Consider the following 22,433-nt stretch of genomic DNA (forward strand, 5'->3'; position numbering starts at 1 on the left):
TTAGAACAATTTAAGTAAGATAGGGTAAAGTGGTCATAATATTAGGCTTAACGAATATTGTTCTTCTAAAGTCACTTAATCTTTAAGTGTAAGGCAGATATAAATTAAATATTAATTTCACTTAATACGTATTGTTTTTACAGTAAACGGGGTTAAATATACGAGTATATGCATATACTCGTGTAGGCACGCATATATACTTATTCATATAAATGCACCAGTAAACACGCATATGGGTATCTACAAGCATTTTTTATGTATACAGATATACATTCGACTGCACGCGTATATACCAGCTTATACTCCGTGTATTACGAACTCTTATATACTCAGGCAGACACGTATATACGCATACGTGCTTGAGTAGACACTTACATACTAGCATATGATATAGTACATGTATACAGGGTGAGTTTAAACTCTTTGGTAAATTATTAAAAGGTGTTAGAGGGGAGGATAAGAAGCAAGAATCATATGAAACATATGGTCACAAACACAACGCTAACGCGCTACATGTACGCAAAGCCAGAAACTGATGGATTCAAAAAGGTCACAAATTCATTACACGAAGACAACTTTACACAGCATTTTAGGTCTTAAGAAAGTTTTCAAGCGATTGATGACATGTTGCAATAACTGCTGCAATAAAGCACTCTCTGTTGCAATACCGTAAAAACAACAATAAATGTTGTTTTGAAAAACTTTCATCAGTCACTGCGCATTTGTTGCGATGCGTGTATTAAAACTACTACAGGCCATAACTTTTAACAACTGCTCTAATTTTTTCTTAAAAACTAAAATTTTGGATGAAATCATCTTGCTGTAAAAAATTCGGGACCTGTTTTGCATCCGTCAGTTTCTGGTTGTGTGTGCATGTAGCGCGTTAGCAACCATAAGAACCTTACGACTCTTTGCTTCTTATCCTCCCCTCTCACACTTCTTAGATTTTTGCCCAAGAGCTTGGATTCACTCTGTAAACATACATGTATATTAGCGGATATATTCATGTATACATACATGTACTGGTGTATACACGTAAATGTACGTATATACGTCTATACAGGTATATAATAGTGTGTACACGTAAAAATACGTACATACTCCTGCTTCCATATTATATATATATATATATATACACGTTAGTAGACAAGTACCCAAACACGCACTGGATGTATCCACGAATTAACTAGCGTATACCGTGTATGTATGTATGTACACTTATTTTGCGTATATACGACTACTCTACACGTATATACTCAGGTATGCACGTATATACTCGTATATACACATGACACGTATACACTCCTGTAGGTAATCACGTATACATGCTTATATACTCGTGTGTACTCGTATATACTTGAGTAGGCACGTGCATGCATGTATCTGATGTATACATGCATCTACTCATATATGAACATATGTATATGAGTAGCGTAGTCATGTTTACGCGACACGTATTTACTCGTTTATACTTACATATACTCGTGCATATTCTTATAACTATAAAAATAACCGAAATATACAAATATAAGGGTCATTTGTAACTTTCCCCATCCCATGGGGTGAAGTGGTCATAAATACATAGAAAAATGAAAGTGTTATAAAACTACTTAAATCAATATTTTTCCTTGAAATTCATTAACCGTGTTCTTTAATTATGCAATGTACAATAATAACTAAAATTTTTGAAGTGCTCAAAGAATTATTATATTTTTTACTCACCTAAGTTGAAAACCTACGATTTTATGACCACTTTACCCCACCAGACCCTATGTTTTATGTGATTTTTCTAATAAGGAACTAAATCAAGAATTCAAATCTAAACATATTTTTGAAACATTTTCACCAAATTTAAAAACATTACATAACATCAGACTCCTTTCCAAAAGTTTAAGTTGCTTTTTTATGAAATTCTGAAATAGGGGAAAGTTGCAATCATTGCATGTCGACGTGATAAACCAATAAAAATTTTGAGACCTTCAGTACAATCAATTCTAATAATTATGAAACTTACATTACCAAATTACTTTCTATCCATCAAAATGCATCAAAGATTATGAAAAACGTGTATAACTTCAAAAGATTAATTCCTCATTGTAAATTTTTACTTAACCATCTGTCAACAGTTAGCAAAAGAAAGGTCGTAAAGAACTTTGGAAGAGAAAAGGATGGTGTTTTCTGTTTTAACTATACCCAAGAACTCCTGATATTAGAAAATGAAAGTAAGAAACGGGCATTGTGCACCGGATCCATTAAAATAAATTAGCTTCTCGAGTTTCTATAGCTTCTAATGATCTCGACAACTTAAAAATAGCTACGTAACCCACATGAAAGCGAATGCAGCAGACCGACATTGCTGTCGAATCGCAAGAAGAAAGAATAACTAAGGTTTCTCTCAAAAGGCCAGGAAATGCAGCACTTATTCATTATTTTCACCGCCTGCTTCACCTTTATTAAATGCTGCTAATACACCAGGAGAATATTTAGAATTTTTATCACGCAAAGAACAAATTTGGCTACATTTATGAGATCGAAGATAAGGATCGAAGACAGTCGTCTTAGAGTATAGACATTGTGAGGGTTAATTTTAATTTTAATCAATTATTAATAAGAAGAGATACTATATTTTTTTACGAAATTATTTGTTTATTACAGGATAGAACTAACTTTAGATGCTTGAGACAAATCAGAGGTATTTTTAATAGGTTAGATAAGTAACCAATGGGGAAAAGAACAAAATAAAAAAACGCAATTGTGTGAAAAAATATCGTCTGTTATCAAAAATATTGTTGGAAAACATTTAAAGTTTAGTAATAACATAACTAAATATAATTATTCCAATTGCCATATTTTTTAATTTATCGCTTGCGTACATTAAATTTTTACGGTACATGCACATATTTTGGCAATAATCAAGAGTTGTTTTTGTTTTTAGAATATTAAATAGAGAATGTGTTATGAGTTTTTGACGATTTTCATTTTTTCCTCGAGGTGATGTAACGAAGTATTGTTGGGAGTTTTTCTAGTGTGCATCGTTCCATTATTTTTTTTCTTTTTTACTTCTTTTTATAGAGAAGGAAGTATTGTGTTCGCGAAAAAAATTTCACTCAAAAATCGACCTTAATTTCCATTTTCCTCACCCTAAAATGAATGTTGAGGTTTTTTTTTTTTTTTTTTTGACTCGACCACACTTGGATAAGTGCCTAGAAAGCACAGACACGCGAAATATCCATTTTGACGATACCCGAGTTAATTACAACGTGTTTTCTCGTGACGTCTGTATGTACGTATGTATGTGCGGATGTGCGTATGTATGTCGTATAACTCAAGAATGGTATGTCCAAGAGAGTTGAAATTCGGTACGTAGACTCCTAGTGGGGTCTAGTTGTGCACCTCCTCTTTTGGTTGCATTCGGGTGTTTCTGAAGGGGTCTTTTGCCCTTTTTGGGGAGAAATCATTGTTAATTTCGATGTAAACTCAAGTGGTGTTATAATTTGGCGGACACTTGGCGATATATCGCCAGCCTTTTGGTCGCCAAGTTTTGTCGCCAACATGGCAACTAATTTGGCTTTTTTTTAAAATCTGATTTCAATTTGGCCACTGTTGGTGATATTTAGAGAGTAAACAATTGAATCACATTAAAATTGCCAGTAATGGGGAAATGACATTAAATTGGAGTAAAAGGAAGTCATGTGATGCACACACACATCAGCTCGTTTTTTAATTCTTCAGAACTTTTCATGACAGTTATTATAAGACTTTAACGGAACTTTTGGTATAGATTCTAACAACAATAATTAAACAATATGGCTTCTATCAAAATGGGAACTTTATATTAAAAAAATCTTTTGCTAGGTTTATGGTAATCAACTGCCGCTTTAGAAAAACATATATTTTCTATATGAAAAACACTATATACAATCAAGTTTTAAATTTAGTGCTCACGAAATGTGTTTTTAAAGACTTTTTAGCATACGCAAGTTTTACTATTCGTGTGCTGTGATTATACCAGTGGTTCAAAGTAGCGCCGTACTGTAGTAGCTATTTTTTAGTAGTTTGTAGTGTAGCGCACTACTTTTAAAAAAATAGTGTAGTGAGTAGTTCGAAGACCAAAAAATAGTAGTTTGTAGCGATTTCTAGAAACTACTTTTAAATTAACTTCGAAATAAAAATCAAGGTGCACACGAATATGACTGACGCTAGTTTTACACAAGTGCATCAGCGGATGCAATGAGAAATAAGACTTATGAAAATACGAGCTGACCTCAGGTATATCTGTTTGACGCCATTAGTTTGTTTGTCATCGTAATTTTCATATTTCGCCAATATTTATATTAAATAGAGTTTGAATTAAGAAGAAATGTATATGAATTAACCAATTTCTTATATCCTTTGTTTTTTTCTGGCTGCCGACATTGTCTCGTGGATGAACGTTTTCGATTTCAAAGAGGTTATTGTTCTAATGCTGTAAAAGCACTTATTTTAGCGACAATTAAGCTATCGGTGATTTTACGAGTTAAAAGTTTCGTGAATTTTACATTAACAGATCGAAAGTTGAAAAACAAAAATATTGAACGAGGCTTAAATTTTCGTGATTGCGACTGGCAAGGAAAAATCGTGGAAACTAGTCTCATGAAAATAAGTGCTTTTACAGTGCTCACCAAATAAAGAAGCTATTGCAAATGTTATTGAAGAAAATGATATTGGACTGCCCTGGCCGGCTTACAATGAATACGATCATTACAGTATCATATAGGAGTATGATAACGATTTTTTGGGGGGAGGGGGGGGAGAAATAATTGATAATAATAGTAATATTCCATATTCAGATGAACTAGTTTATCATTCTAAACCTTTTTCTGTTCAATCCTCTTACCGTGGGTGTGTGTGTGTAGTAGGGTGTCTCAAAAACCGAAAGTTGATTTTTCAAGTCGAACACTCTCTTATATTTTTCCTTTTAAGTCAAAACAATTCTTTAAAAAGTTTAATATAATTTGAATTACGGCAACCAGTGCAGACTTTCGTCTGAAAGTGTGAACCAGCACGTGAAATGCTAGGCCAAATAAAAAAAAAACTTTGTTCAGAAACTCGAAATTTCAGTTGATAAAACGATGCCCCTATACCCCACAAAAACATTCATTTAAATTTAAAAAAAAAATAGGTATCCCATACTTATCCTGAAATTTATAATTTTCCTTAGTTTTTTTTTTTTTAGATACATATTTTTAAAAATGCAAGGTAAATTTTAAGAAATTATCAAGTGAAAAAATATGAACAGTAAAGTAGGTTATTGCGTGAAATAGAAATTTTTGCTCTCCTGCAATATTTAAGTCTCCCAGTACTCAATTATATGGTTTTTTCAAGGTTAAGTTAAATTTCTCATTTACATTTTTTTTTATTATTCATTTACAAATGTTGATTTGAAAATGTGTTCGCTAATAATTTTTGAATTTTATATTTTATTTAAAATCATATGTAATTTTTTAAAAGATAAATAGAAAAAAAATCAGTTTTTTTGAAGAAATTGAAAATTTAAGGCCAAGTGTGGGATATCTAAATGTTTTTTAATTCGATTTTGTGGTGCATGTGGGGTTTTGGGTATAGGGGGGCAACGTTTTATCAACAGAAATTTCGAGTTACTAAAAAAAAAAATTTTTTTTTTCGATGATTTTGCCTAGCATACAAGAACTGGCTTACACTTTCAGATGCAGGTCGGCACGGGTTGCCGTTGTTCAAATAATATTCAACTTTTTTTCACAATCGTTTTGACAAAAGGAAAAATATAAGAGGGTTTGCGACTTGAAAAATCGACTTTCTTTTTTTGTGGGGCACCCAAGTGTGCATGCTTTTTATTTACTTTATTTTTGAAAAGTAGCGAAGTAGCGACTACATTTCAAAAGTAGTTTGTAGTTGCTACTTATTAAAAAAAGTAGTTGTAGCTGTAATTAACTATATTTATAGTAAAGTAGTTGTAGCTCGCTACAAAAAAAGTAGTTTTTCCAACCACTGGATCATGCAAGTTACTTTCTTTTATCTGTATGCTTTAATAAAGTAATTTATTTGCAAAAATAAGTTTCGTCCAATCCAAAATCGTCACTTTTTAGGCATTGTGAAATATGCATAGAGAGCAATGCTGTTTTTTTTTTTTTTTTAAATTCAAAATTCAATTAAAAAGTGCTCTCGAAAAAGTGAAGTCTACGTTCCAGTTGTCAGTTATAGCGATCTTTGGAGAAAAATAGTTCTTTCTCAGTTCGCAAACACGTGTAACGTATTCGAGTTATAGAAGCTATAATTCTTTGCTTTCAATGTCTTGGTCCAAGGATCCAAGACTCGCATGAAAAAAAAAGAGTCAATAATTTGCTCTGCTTTTAAATGTGTAATTGATTCATAATATTTGTCAGAAGACCAGTTCTCCAGTGGAATTCAGAGAAGAAAACATTGAAGGACAAAATGTTTTATTAAGCCTTCGTAGATTCAAATTTCTCTTAAATGTTCGTTTTAAAATTTAGGTTTAAGAAGCTGGATCATTATAGTAAACAAATAGTTAATAGTTTACACCAAGTTTAAATTAAGTCTGTTCAGTGGAATTTTTTTTAATTGGACCAACTAAAGAAAAATCTCATTTACAATTTCTTCAATTTCGTAGATGGTGAGGAATCAGAGTATAATCGTTTAAAACTGATTATAAGGGAGAACAGTGATTTGGTTGTCTTAGATCTGTGACTTGTTTTTGACTAACTTATAAAAACGATCTCAGTTTTAGCCTATTACGTGAAGTTTTCAAACTACATAGAGATAAAAAAAAAAAAAAAGAAACCAATTCACAAAATAGAGAACATTTTTGAAATAATATAGGATAGATAAGTTTGGTAAGCTTCACCATTAAATTTTGCATACACAATGTAAAAGTATTACTTTCTGTGTTACGGACAAATACGATATTATTGCATACTCTTTATCGATTTTTTATTTTCTGCCCACACAACAAGGTGAATCAAAATATGTAACAAATAATAGCAATAAAAGTTTGAAAAATGAACACTTTATTTTAATTTTAAAAAGTTTATGTCAAACAGTAAGGGAACAATTGGGATTTATGTGATATTGGGAAGTGGTAACATTCACAAAACAGTGGAGAGAGAAATACCTGACTTTGAAGAAGAAAACCAACTGCAGATTTGAAAACAGAAGGCCTATTTAACACTAAAACAGATCAAAAATCGAACTCAACAGAAATTGTGTTACAAAATGTTTCACAGTGTTATTTAGTTATTTCTGATCACCTACTAATTGAAACCTGTAAATGTGTTGTAAAAGTTCTGAGCTTGAATCGACCATTTTTCCTTTAAATTTAAAACTGAATGTTGTATCACAGGGGGAAAAAAGATATGTATGAAGGCGTGAATTTCGAAACTTCATAATCGTTTTTGCGGAAGCAAATATAAAAAAAGTTGGTCGTAACAACTGCTTTTCTAATGTTCCGACTGTGAGGAAACATTCCGTCATTTTGCAATCGGCGCATAAGTTTTAAGTGACATTAATGACTTTAGTAAAATATACAAACAATTTCACAGAAATAATGGGCTCTTTAGTATTTAATGGGTCATTAATTCACGCATTTTTAGCTCTTATTCCTTAACAGTAAACTTCTTCATAAAAGACTTAATAGTACTAATGACTATTTGAAAATAAGTATTTTTCTGATTTTATAACGAATTGTTTATTTAAATTTTAACCGGCGAGTTTTTACTTAGTGAAAAATTGTTTCTATTTAGTAGCTCTAGAATTTTGAACCATCACATATTTATTGCTTTCATCTATGCAAAATTTAAAAGGTTAATAGGATAAAGTATTACGTAATCTATAATAATATTCAGTTTACAATAAAACCAATCTGTGCAGTCTAAATGCTGAATATTGCACATATGATGTGAAATACAAAGTTAGTTTTTCAGTAGTGTTTATCAAATAAGGTAGGCCCAAGTGCAACTTATAACATCAAAGAAAGAAGAAAACCATGAAAATGAACTGTTTAACCAAAAAAAGAAAATAAAATGCACAGAATTGAATGTATAAAATTATAATAAACTTAAAGGTATAATGGATTGCATACTGCAAAACATTTCCCACGTTATGCTGCACATTTTAGCAACACAATAATGATGGAAGTGAAAAAAAAAATACTTTTAGTGAAGATACGTTATATGTAAAAAACCTCCTCGTTTTTACTACCTTCATGGATCAAAAAGTTTTTTTTTAATGAAAAGGCTATAATTGTTCTTAAAATAAAGCTTCAGACCATATTTTGCAATTTACTTCTGTTTGTAAATTTTTAAATTTGCAATAGAGCTAAAAGGTTTTTGTAGAAATGAAAAAGGGCTACTTTTTCTCCTTTAACAGGTGTTTATAAAATATAGAGATGGTATTGATTTATATTGTGTACAATGAAATTAATATCAATAAAAGTCATATTTAGCAGCAGCTAATTGTTTTTACGTAAAAGGCTTTTATAGTTCTTTCCTTGTCGCTTTTTATAGCCTAAAACATTATTTTTCTTGTTGAAAAACTTTAGAAAAGGAACACAGATTTCGTATGTAGGCCGATTTCTACATACAGAATCAATTGTTTACTTTTCTATATTGTTCTTCATCTGTAAAAGCAGTGATTTCAGCTGCGAAATGAAACAACGATGGAGGGAAAAAACCTTTTGCATAAAAATTGATAACTGTTTAATTTATAGTTTACTACTGTTAATTTTACTGTACAAATCATTTATAAAACCGTATACAACTGCTACTTTTATGGCGCAGTACAGCTGATTTCCCAGTATATTACTGCAAACTTTACAGTTTGATACTGTTAATTTTACAGGGCAATTCCATTAAAAAACAGTATATTACTGCTAATTTTACATATTATCGCTGTTAATTTTACAGGCCAAGTCCTTCATAAAACAGTATATTACTGCTAATGTTACAGTATGATACTGTAAATTTTACAGGGCAGTTCCATTAAAAAACAGTATATTACTGCTAATTTTACAGTTTATCGCTGTAAATTTCATAGTAAAATTCTGTTATATGACAGTATATTACTACAAATTTTACAGTTTAGAACTGTAAATTTTACAATTTTTTCTTTGGAATCTCAGCTGCCAGTATTATACTGTAAAAACAACATTTTTTTTTTTTTTTTTTGCAGTGTTTCATATGTCAGAATATGGCTTCAGAGAGACTATATCTATCATAAAGCTTACAAATCTGCGCCAAGTGAAATTTTCGTACCGTCACGTACGTGGCCACCCAAGCAGCAAATGGGTGGTCCGACGATCAGGTGGACGATGAGTCGTCGAACCACCGTTGGACAGAGGACAGGTTGGCAACAAGTCGAATTATACATCCGCTACCAATCTATAAGGAAAAGTTCTTCATATAAAAGTGACTTCTCATTTTCTTCGTTTTAGTAGGTATAAAAAACGTTTAAACGGAACGAAAGGTCTCCCCCCCCCCCTCTTTCTGTCTTTCTCTTTTTACGTTTAACGTTAAGAGACATATACTACTACGAGCACGTATGTAGGGTTTTGAATTATTCTAGTTTTAAGAAAATATTATTGCTAAGCACATGTGTTTTTCATACACATGTGACCACACGCTTCGTTGCAGTAAGTTATGAAAATGTTTAAATTGAACCGATTTTTTTTCCCCTGTCTTTCTTTTTTTCTGGGCATCTTTAAGATAAATAAACAAGAGAGCGGGAATGTATAGTTGTGAAATATTATCCTTCAATTAAACTATTCTTGATAAAATTTCAGGAAGCGGCCTATTATCATGCATGTTATTTCTTACAAGTTTTGAATAAATATTCAAAGCTTGAAGTGGAACCATACAGAATAGTATTTTTTTAAAATCTATATAATTTCATATAAATATTTAAAGTCCATTTAACACACTTTTTTTTTAATGCGAAGTTTTTCCTTTTTTTTTATGAGACTGGCATTTTGTTAAGCATTTACCTTGCAAAATTAAACCCGACAGACTCGACACAAGCATCTTTTCCCGCTTGCTTTTTAAAAATTTTAGTTACAGAATTCATCAAGAATTTGCAGAGATGTTTTCTTTCTTTCTCAACATTTCGATTGAAGACGTGCTGCTTCACGTACCAATAAAAACTCAAGAAAAATGCAGCCATACTAGACTCGTCTTAACATAATGGAAAAACGTGAATTTAAGAGGCCTGCGTTAGGAAAAATGAAAAATAATAATTATATGGGCCGCCTTAGAAATAAACATGTGAAAACATAAATTTGCGATGCCTATCCATAACATGTTAAATAGTGAAAATGCTCAGTGTAGCCTCGACACACAAATAGACTTGTACAAATGAATTTAAAAGATACAACATGTAATCAAATCCCAAAACGGATAAAATGAACTACTCTTTAAGTTTCTTAGAATAATTGTTGCTAAAAAATAGCTATGAACAAGGGTTAGGATAGAGAGTTTAAGGTCACCATTAGAACCCTCGGTTTTAATCCATATTTACATTCCAGTAAGGTAATTTATGCCCGTGTATGAATTCCTATGACCAACCCCAGCCCTGAAAGTGAATTCTGACTGCGACGTTTTATTGACTGCTTCTGTTTTAATAATATGCGTGAAAATTTTACGCAGTGTCTGTAATCAGCTTGAATTAGTTGCAAATGTCGACTTTTAACCTTCCCAATTTTAAGCCTAATTAAGAGATTTGTTACCGTGTTTGAAATCTAGAATCTACAAAACTTTCATTTCTTTTGAATAATTTTGGATCAGAGTAATTTTTTCCGGTTAGTACATTTTTTTTTTATTGAACCACACAAAATAAAAAAAATCTATTGAAACTTGATTCGTGTTTTAAATAATCTTGTATGACTATGTAAATTTAGATTTAAACTCAATATCTCGTTTCGCCCCGGATTTCCCTAAATGTTACATGTGGGTAACTTCAACTCTATAAAAATTGCTACTGACTTTATGAGTGTAATGTAGAATATTTGCAACAAAACTGCTTCTTATGGCAATGGTTAGTTTTGGAAAACATAAATCCATATCTAATCGTAATATGGCTCAGTGAAATTGATTCTGGGGACTCCAGAACAAAAGCATGACTGTCAAAATATGGATAACTTTCTTACCTGTCCTGGTACACCTCCATTCGAAGAATCTTTACTTCTTGTTCCTGTTGGTGGAGAAGAATCACTTGACGATGACTCGACGGACTTAGATATATTTCGTTTCTGTCTTAACACTGGAGCCGACACCGATTTCAGGTTTAGTTCATTGATAATCAAAACTGTAGGTTCAATGGGTTGGGCTGGACTTCCAGTTGACCGATTCCTTCTGGTCACTTTAAGCGTTGATGGAAACGAGGCCGACTGACCAGCCATGTCTGTATTATTGGCATCAGAGAGGGATGGATTGCTGATGGTAGACTTGATGGAAATGCTCTCGCTAGTAACTTGCTCTTCAGATATGTCTCCTAAAGTCGACCCTCTGAGCAACGTGGTTTCACTTCCACGTTGAGGCCGACGACCATTCTGAACCTTAGAATCGTCACTAGACTTGATCTGTTCAAGTTGCCCGTCAACGGAAGTGGTCGCTTCTTCAAAAGAATCGGTTGATCCAGAGCAGGCAGAAAGATAGAGACTGCTGCTTCCGGAACCAGGACTTGCAGGACATTCGTCGTCACCAGATGACACTCCAATGGATGATGAGGACGTCGATTTTTGGTTTCGACCATCTCTCTGACAATTCGAGCACTGAGCCATGAACAAGCTCTCTTCTGATCCACTATTTAGATTATTCGTATCCCAATCACTGCAATCACACTCCGTAACCCACGTGAAGCTTGAGCTAAAGAAAGAACAAAAAAAAAAAAAAACAAATATGTTAAATACATAAACTCAAAATACTATGTATTAAAAACTATGTATTTAATCTTATACAAATATTTCTTCCATCATCGATCTCTTCGCTACCATAAAGGAAAGATCAGGATTAACATTGACCCACCATCTATATATATATATATATATATATATACAGAAAAATCGTTTTGGTTTGACAGCTCTGAATGGTATGTCACATGACCTCGCAGCTGTCTCGCTACTGTCAGTGTATTTTCAGTCAACTCGGCGAAGCTGAACGTGTTGCACGAATGTTGTTTTTTCCCAGTGTTCAGTATTTTTTTTCATCCTTAGTTACTTTTTTGTACAACATATAATAGTGGAGTAAATTACCAAAACTTATTAATATTGAATAGATAATGCTTTTACGCGACAAATGACATCTTATTCAGATTATATTATGAAGCCAATTTCAAACCAGTATAACTTAATTTCAATACGTCGAGTTGGGGCTAGTAGGCGAATTGTTTTCTGGTTAAAGTGTGCGAATTCACATACTTGCCCCAAGTTATGTTTTTGGAGTCGAAACTTTAAGCAATTAAGATGTAAATTCTGTAAAATGTCAATTTAATGAATTAATTGCATTAGTTACACTATTCTTGAGCTTATCATTTCTTATATACATGCCTATACAATACCCAACATACGTGCTCTATTCTTAAATGAGAAACTACACAAGAAAATCCAACAAAGGTAAAATCCACCATTTGTAATGCTGCATTTATGGGGGTGGGTGGATTACAGCTGAAATTTTTCCATATTTCTTAAAGCAGTTTGTTAAAAACAGTAGATGTTCAAGGAAAAACCTCCGATTCTCTTACTAAACATTTACGACTAGCATGTCAATAGAAAGGCTTGATTTATGTAAGGAAACTACTACACTATTAAAAACAGTAATAGCAGTACTCTGTTTCCCACCACATTATAGCAACAATTTGCAGCCTCTTGATAAGAACCTACATAGCCTATTGAAAGAGTATGTTCATTCTGCCTGTGATTCTTGGATGGTGAATAATCCAGGAAAAACAATGACGATTTACGATGTACCAACGGTGGTAGCAGTTTCTTCACCACAAGAAGCAAGCCCCATAAATATTATTAAATGGTTTCAAGGGAACTGGTGTGTTTCCCTACAATTCAAACCCTCTCAGGACTGTGACTTCATGCCAAGTTACATCATTAATCTTTCACACCCCAATCTACTGGATCTTTGTGTGAATCTGTTTGTCTCAGAAAACAGCCTCAGGTTGAAAAAAGTAGTAAAAACTGGATATACCTGTCCTAGAACAGATTCAGTTGTTGCTTTATTCAATAATTCAAATTTAGAATATCTTATTGAAGATAGCGCTATGTTTCAGATAACCCACATACGTCTCTGAGCATTACTCCAGATCATATACGAGCTTATCCTAAAGAAGGAGAGGGTATGATCAAAAAATAATGGAATCGAAATAGGTCTACAGCAATACTCATTGATACTTCAGTCAAAAAAGCCCTTTAGGAAGAAAGAATAGCAGCAGAAAAACTCAAATCAGCACAAAAAGTCCTCAAAACATACAAGAAATCTCTAAGTCCAAGAAAACAGGACAAAAGAAACACAAAAAGGTAGAAAGGAAGCAAATAAAATAATTCATTTCCCATAATGTTACATTTTTCAGCATTTACGTCTAAAATCAAAGTTAAACCTTTTATATGGTATAATATATATCATTTTAAAGCAACTACAATGCAAATTTCGCTTTTTTTTCATTCATTGATAAGTTTTACTTACTCATTTAAAACATCATTGAGGCTTTATCTGAAATCTTCCGTGTCTGTTATGAATTTTTCTCAATTCGCTAACTTACCCCATACGGCTCGCCAACTTACCCCTTGACAGGGCAAGTGTGCGAACTCTACGAAGCTTCACAAAAAATTATACAAAAAACTTCACGAAGCACAGTGCTGTCAAAGGATCCAAGTTGCAAGATACTGTACAGAGTATCCAAGCAATGAAAGAAAATTTTTCTACTTCATTTACAACCTTAAAAAAAATAATGTTTAAAAAGTTCGCACATTCTCCCATATATATATATATAGATATATACGTATCTGCAATGCATTTTGAAAAATTTTCAGAGATGCAATTGAAGGTAGTACTAGAAGAAGCAGTCTGTTGAAGGATGCTTCATCACGTTTGAATTAACATGACAGCTAACGAGACAACCAGAATCTTTTAAATCAAAATAGTAAATTCAAGTCAGCCAATTTGCTATTTTAAAAATTAAATGTGAGTCTTCTGAATTCCAAGTAGTTTTAAAAACAACAACAAAGAGAAATTCATCACAGTCTGTTCAAAGATCATATTTTGAAATCATTTGTAAAACGAGTGATCTAAATTTTCCATGGTTTCAAACATTATGCGTGCGGGTATGCAAGTTGAAATTTAAGACATGCTAAAACTTAAAATTAGAAGACAAAAAAGAATAAAAAGATATTTAAAAAATAAATTTGAAAAATATTTAAAAAAAAAAATTAATACGGTGATTTAAAGAGTGCTCCGTAGATAATAATTTCTCTAAGCATGAAAATGTCATCAGTTAAAAGATCGGGCAAATGCTGCAAATACGGTTATAGAACAAAATACTAGTCCACTTTTTAAAGGCGTAAAAAAAGGTTTCAATATATTATGCTAGAAGCTATCCCCCTACCCCCTTCAAAGCATGTGGGCTATATAGCAAACAGCTCCTCGAAGGCATGCATTTACTGCAGTAAACCTCTCAAAAGTCCGAAATTACCTTCCCACTTAGTAGTAACAAATATAAATCAAGCACATCAAAATTAAATAGATATTATCATTGAGGGTGTCCGCAAACTAAATTTTTCTGTCATAAAGGATGGTAATTTCAACTTCTCTCTCTCTCTCTCTATATATATATATATATATAAATGGATTTATGTTTGGGGGGGATGTGTGTGGGTATGTGTGTGTGTGTATGTTCCTTATACAAATCCACACTTTTGGTCGGATTTCTTCCAAATTTGGCACAAAGGTAAATTGTTGCTCAGGAATTCCTATAGGCGGGTTTTTGGAATTTTAAAAAGACCCAAAGAGGTCTAATTTTATATTTTGAGTCAAAAAGTTGCTATTTCCTACACAAACGAATTTTCGTATGGTTATGAATTTGGTCTGAATGAAAAGCCTGTAAAAAACTGCCTCAAATAAAGTTTCTTCAAAGATTAACTAGGTTCTTTAAATTTGTGAACCTTGCTTTCAAGCAAATGAAAATGGTTAGCAATTTTTAACCACTAGGAAACATTTTAAATACAATCAACACAAAAAGTCTCTTGAAAAATGGATGGTACTGTCAATTACCGACAAGCATAGAGCGTGGAAGGAAAGTAAAGCCGAACATAAAACGTAATGATGTTATTCGGCGTTGTCTTAAATTGCATTCTCCGAGGCCACAGGGAAGCGTTCAGGGCACTCACAATTCTGCTTAATTTGCATGCTTCCTTTTAATAATAATAATTCAATTAAAAATCCGTAACAATAAGGGTTGCGTAATATTTTTGATCAGTATTTTTCACGTTAACAACACAGAAAATACCAAACACGTATAAGATGTTAATAACACGTTTATAGTTTAACGTTTGTATCAATAACCACTAACCCCAATGGATGTTCTTAAAACTTCAAGTTATCATAATCTCCAGTGAAAGTTGCGTTCTCTATCGCTATCAAAAAGTCATAAGGGCAGTCGATAAGGTATTTAATGTACTTCAGATCTATATGGACAGCTTTATATTACTTGCTCAAGGTTGGGTACACTGAAAAATGGATTTCTTCTTGCTGCTGGGAGGGGGACTAAGAACATTGTTTAGGAGCAAGTTTTCAGTTCAATTCCCACATTAGAAATAATTTAACTTTTTGATATTTTTAACTACGTTTCAATCCGTGGAAATGCATTTAATTCGCTTTTAAGCTATGGATAAAGGAAACAAAATGTGCAACAAGCTTTTGGAAAATATAAACAAAAAAAATTGTCTATTACACAGTTGTAAGTACAAACTTTTTTTTTTTTTGTTGCATGGCCAGCAAATATTTCTTTAAAAATTAACTCGGATAGTAACCAAAATGTACACACCTCTGCTTTCTTTATAACGCAGTTCAACTGACGGTTTTTAAGTAGTTCGTTCCATAAATGCGTCCACCTACTTCAACTTTTAATGCTTTACGTTTTTTAAAATAACAATTGTAAATATCTATGGCAACTAATATTCAGTGGACCCATTCCCTCCCTTCATGACGACTGTGCTTCTAGAAATTAAAATTTCGGTATTCTCAAAGGAGTACTCTAGAGCAACAAATTTACATAAGTGCGCTAACTACCTGCAACAGTGTGAGATAACATGAATAACATTTACGGCAAGTATTAGGTTTTCAAAATCTGAAATCGAGTTTAAATCTAGACAATTTCCAAATCGTTGAAATATAGTGAATTACTGTCCAATTGTTCTTTTTTTACCTACGAAATTATAAATTTGACATAAATATAAGAAAATTAAAGGTAGCTAGCTGACTTGCGTCTTTTTATGCAAATTACACTTATCCAATTTTACTCCATGGCATGCCACTAAATTGCCATGGAAAGTGTCAGACACATTTTGTAAAGGTATTTATACTAAGCAAACTTTTTCTGCGGAATGTGTTTGCATTCAAACACTTACAAAATGTACGAAATGAGCCTACCTCACACTTGATACCTTGATAAAAAGCACTGTGAATTATCTGTTTAGCTTTTGGACCGTTAAGGATAATTTTGAATTAATCTGAAAATATCATAACTGTGTGTCCCTTAAGACTAATTTGCAAGCATTTGTGCCTGATGAAAACCATTGACTTTTACTTTTGTAGAAAGTTCACGACTCTTTCTAGGGAGATATTCCATGATTTTTTTTTTCTGAATAAAATGTGTCGAGTACTATTGCATTTTTTGATGTCTTGGGTAGGCAAACCCTTCAAAGGCAGCACAGCACTTTTCTTATTCGAAGCATCACGTAAAAGGTTGTTTCACAAGATGTACAAAAGACAATCTTTTGTCATTGCGTTAAGACAATTCATACACCGCCCGTCTAATTTAACTGCAGACAACGTGCCAATGTACACGACAGAGCCCAGACAACAAGCCTCATGATTTTCCGCTTTTAGTTGATGTACCTTTTAACGCAAATGCTTGGTTTTCTGTGATATTTAAAGTCTTTTGAGCGTTTGAGCTTAGAAGGCGGTGTAAATAGAATTTAGTGATTTAATAATCTAAAAGATAAGTTGCATTGAAAAGCACCCGGGCAACGCCGGGCAGTAAGCTAGTATATGACATATTTACTGCTTCTAGCTCGTTTATAGCTATTCTAGACTTGATGATCTTTTAAACGAGTACAGTTCTTCCATACCGTAGGCGGTCTGTTTGGTGTTATTCCTTCAAAACATATTGAGCTTTATCAATTACTGGTATAGTATTTTTCATTCGAGTCTCCGTGGCCGAGTGGAGGTGCTTACAGAAGGTCGTGGGTTCGATTCCTTCTGGTACCCTGGGTGTTATTTCCTGTTCATGCTGTAAACCATTTTTGTGGTTTTTTGCTAGTAAATAAATGAAGAAACCCAACCTCGCGAGGCAATATCACCCAATTTTGCTAGAGTGAGTGCTAACAATGGTCACGTCAACAACATTAATTTAGTTAATTAAAAATCATTCTGAACGTTTAAATTTGTTTAAACAATCTTTTTACTAATACATGCTTTTGAGAAGATGAAAAAAAAACAACCCAGGCCATATTTATGCGTGCTACATGAATCTAAAACTCCATTTTCCTCAAGAAAAGATTCAAAATGTATTTTATTGTTTAAAAGGATTAATGTCCCCCGCCCCCAAATCCAGCTCCAAAACAAACGATAATTTTTTTCATATTTCTCAAAAGGAGAAAATCTAACAAGATTTCCTCAAAGCTCATAAACTATTAGGAAATTTATTCAATTACAGATGAGACAAAGAATCCTATGCGTTTAGCAAAGACTTTGTTTCAAGTTTTTCGTTTTGAGTTAAAAGATTTCATTTATTTCATATTTCTTAACCCACCAGAGTCGTACACTTTAAAAAATGTCTATATACGGTCGAACCTCCATATATCGAACTTCCACACATCAAAATTTTCTATATATCGAAATCCCAGCAAATTTCTATGTTCATTACATAGAAAAAGTGCTTCTATATATCGAAAAAATCTCTATATATCGAATTTTTTTCGAGACATTCGTAGATTTTTTTAATCTACTTTAGACTTTGTCTCATGAAAAATGAAGGTTAGAGGAGAAAATTAGGTTCACTAAAGGTTGCTACAAAACTCATAAAGAATTTTGGGTTGAGGGATGCGTAGAAAGGTCGTTGTTTCGTTCTGGAGTTCTTAAATTCCCTCATGTTAATTTCAAATACACCAGTAACACTGTAAAATCAGTTTCAAGTTATCCCTTTTGTCTGTTGATTATCATTCCTAGTCTTTTTAGCTGCAGTAAAAATCATTCAAGTTAGGTAGATTGATTTTTTACTTTTCTCTCGATTACATTGTCAAAACGAAAATCCCCTAATGTTACGGATCAAGTTGAATTGTTAAAGAATAAAGCTGTATGAAGTCGCAAAAATATGTAATTTCTGTTATTTTTTAATGATTAACTTTTATTTAATTCGATGCTCGTATAAATTGGAAATGGGGTTTCATACACGAAAATTAGCTTTAATTTTAATGTATTAAGAGATTTTTAGGATAAAATAAAATTGTTTATATATATATCGAAATTTCTATGTATCGATTTTTTTCCGGCAATTTGCTACTTCGATATACGGAGGTCCGCCTGTATTATTGAATAATATAACTTTTTATTAAGTTATTATTTAGTAGAATATCATGCAGTATCAACAACACCTTTTAAACGTCTGGAAATAAATTTCATACTTCTTTCTTTTTCTGAGTAATTTCTGAGTAAGTGTTCAACCACACTTCGAGTCTTATTGTTTCTAGCTCTATTTTCGTTTCAAAGCCGTATTTTCGTAATCGCGCCTCTAGATACCTCTAAAAATGTTACAAGTTCAAATCTGAAGATTGAAAAGGTATTTTCTAAATTTTAGGACAATTTTTGAGGCACTAGACGCAAACGTTGGAAACCGTATGCTTCTTATCGTTAACTTGATAAAAATCAAAGTTGTTTCCGGTAACCAAATTTTTGGCTAAGAGTTAAAAATTGGTTTTTAAAATATTAAAACGAACAGCATGATTCATTATTTCATCAAAAAATTCCAAACTACCAAGTCCTGATGCTGATATGCACCCTCACACAAGAACACCTTCACAGTCTTGATTAACTGGTTCAACTATGTTCTTAAGATTAAATTCCTAATTTTTTCTTCTATTTACAATTATACAACAATTTAACCAAAAATGTTGAACTCATTTTTATCTGTAAATAAGACGTAATTCCAAAACGTTTTGAGCTTATTTATCATTCATTTTGCGCCGAAAAGCGTAAGCTTTCTGTTTTTCGCACGGCCAAAAAAATTTTTGCGGGAAGAGGTCCCATTTAATCCAGCTAATAAGAGAATTTTGGCGAACAGTTTTAGGTGAAAATTAAATATACAAATTTTCATTTAACTCTGCAGAAACTTTTACAGCATTCAAATGTGTGTTTTTCATAAATTTTTTAACTATAAATCTCCGATCACGCTTTGTCAACTTTGCCAGTTGACCTTTTCTTACCTTGTTTTCGGTCCGATTCTTTTCTTTAAAGAATTTTTTCAAGCACTTTACTATAGAATGGAATAAATTAATTAATTTAGCGACATTTCAAACCAATTTACCACTACTGTGAGGAAAATATTCAAATTTCGAATGGTAGTTTTTAACGAATACCAGCCATTTTATAGTAATAAGCACAATATTAAGGAATAGATAAACAAAGAATTAAAGCCAAATGACTTTTAAGGGTCAACACAATGCAAAAATAATTAAAAAAACGACATATGATAATTTTAATCATGAATTGATTCGAAAATATTTGAGTGTGCGATGACTTTTGTGTCGTATTATTTCTCTGTCTCTTCGTTTTTTAACCCATTTCAAAAAGAAGATCGATCAATATTTTAGAAAAAACTACAGGGATTTATTTAGAATGAGATAGGAATGATGTGAAAAAATATTGGACTTCATATTCGAATTCAGTTTCGCGTTATTTTGGTTTTACTAAAAAATTTCAAAGCGTACGAACACTTTTGGGAGCCACTGTATGTGGAAAAAATTATTACAAAATGTTCCCCCATGTACCAATATAAAAACCACATCCCAATCTAAAAGATCTTGACTTTAGTTCTATGCTTCAAACCTCACTGCCGAAGCTTTCAATGATCTTACAGACCTATACAGAAAACTCATTAAGTCCCCCGAAAACATTGGATTGCTTGGTAAACTAAAATTTTGATTTACATAAATCAGAACATGTAGTGTAATTTTTCGGTTTGAAAATTTGATTGAATTTATTTTTCCTTTTAGAAAATATAAACGAACTTTGTTGCTAATCATTTAGGTTCCAAACGCTAAGATGTTTACAGTAGAATTCCGAAAATTCGATCTAACGTAGACAAAAAAGTGACCGAGTTTGAAAATATCAGGTTATCGGAAATACACGCGAAAACAGGTTTTTAGGGATCGTTTTTTTTCGTCCTGCCAGAATGTGCCGAGTTTTCTGGATTCGGTTGGGTTATGCTGCCGAGTTCTCGAGACTCTCTACTGTATTTGAAATATTTGTCTAATTACAAGAATTTTTCTTGGATCCAAAACTCCCCGTTTCCGAAAATTTAAGCTCAATTTCTAGAGAATCATGTTTTTGCCACATGTTACTTTGTTCCAAACACAATAGAACGCAACGATGAAATAAAGTATCATAATAATTTGATGTCATTAGAAGCTGTATAATACAGCTTATGTTTCCTGCCTCACACAGAGCTGAAAAATAAGCTGTTAATTAATTCTTTTAATTCCTTGAAGCTTAGACTTAAATTTGTTTTTAGCCAACTAAAATAGTGCGATCAACCGATTCCACCTGCTTTAATTCCAAAGAAAAGAGTGCATTTATGTTCTGGGTCTCAAAGGGTTACCCGATAAATTTTCGGAGAAAATTTTGAGTTTTTTAAATCTGTGGTGAAAAATAAATTGCTTAAACTGGTTTATCTAACATCTTTGCTGAGGCTGGATACACGAAGGATAGTGCAAGAAATAATTTTTAATTAAAATTGTCTGTCTGGAAAGTAAAATTTTAAGATAGATATCGTATTTTTAAAAAAGGTTGACGGGCTTATTTTTTTATCAGATAGCTATCAATTCGTTTATGTTTTTTCACATTAAAAGAGTTCTGGCATACTCGAGTGAGCTACTGGGAAAAACAGGATGTTTAAAGTGTAAATCAAGAAACAAGTGTGTACGTACGCCTTCACCTGGTGCCAACGATCCAAACATACTGATTGAGTCACATCCATTTCTTAAGCTTCCAGAAATAGAGAAAGCTTAAACGCTAGAAGTTTATTTAACTAATCTCCTCTATTCAGTTGTTCGCACTTGCAATAATCACAACAGTTATCGCTATTTTTAAACGCAACTGTCCAAATAAATGAAGGAGTGCGAATTTTAAGTCTTATTTATGAGTTTTGACTAAATAATGAGTTCAATTTTGACGCCAAACTAAAATTGCTTACAGAAAAATGATTTATTCTTTTCAAAACGGACAACAGTTAAAGCGAGAAGGAAACGATATCAAAAAGGGATTGGGAATAAGAAAATAAAAACGATTTCTTCGGAACATGCTAAATGAACACTAAAAAATTGAAAACATCAGCTACACAAACTTTTTTTTTTGCTTTTGCATTCTGGATATGCTCATATGGAAATTAAATGCGTATAAATTTTTGATTCCAGTTATATACGAATTGTTAACAAGTGCGAAGAAAAAAACGTATTAATTTCAAAACATGGTACAAAGAGGAGATCCAGGGTTAGAAACAAGGCTTGATTTCCGTAGGAGTTCACGGGAGCTCAGCTGATGCATTTATTTTCAATTTAGTGAAAATTTATACAAACGGGGCAAGATTTTCACAGGAGCTTATGGGAACCCATTTGCACTTATTTTTAATTTTATGTTAATTTTAGCAAGCAGGACGTGATTTGCATGGGAGCTCGGCTAACACACTTTCTATTTAGTGGGAATTTTAAACAGGATTTGTTTTTCATGACAGCTCAGCTAACTTATTTTCAATTAAGTAGGAGTTTTAACAAACAGGATTTGATTTTCATGAGAATTCACCGGATCTCAGTTGCACTTATTTTCAATTTTAATGGAATTTTAACAAGTATGGCTTGATGAGCATGGGAGCTCAGCTAATGCACTTATTTGGAATCTTCTGAAAAATTTTACAAG

General features: G+C 32.5%; 1 protein-coding gene across 1 annotated transcript in view; it reads right to left on the bottom strand.

Moving 5' to 3' along the window:
• The window catches only part of LOC129219328 (rho GTPase-activating protein 7-like), a 576,074-nt gene that overhangs the window by 250,619 nt on the left and 303,022 nt on the right, over positions 1-22,433 (bottom strand). The window contains exon 7 of the mRNA XM_054853684.1: positions 11,171-11,888. Coding sequence (XP_054709659.1) covers positions 11,171-11,888 — 718 coding nt within the window. The remainder of the gene's footprint in view (positions 1-11,170; positions 11,889-22,433) is intronic.

Source organism: Uloborus diversus, chromosome 3, assembly GCF_026930045.1.
Source record: "Uloborus diversus isolate 005 chromosome 3, Udiv.v.3.1, whole genome shotgun sequence".
NCBI lineage: Eukaryota > Metazoa > Arthropoda > Arachnida > Araneae > Uloboridae > Uloborus > Uloborus diversus.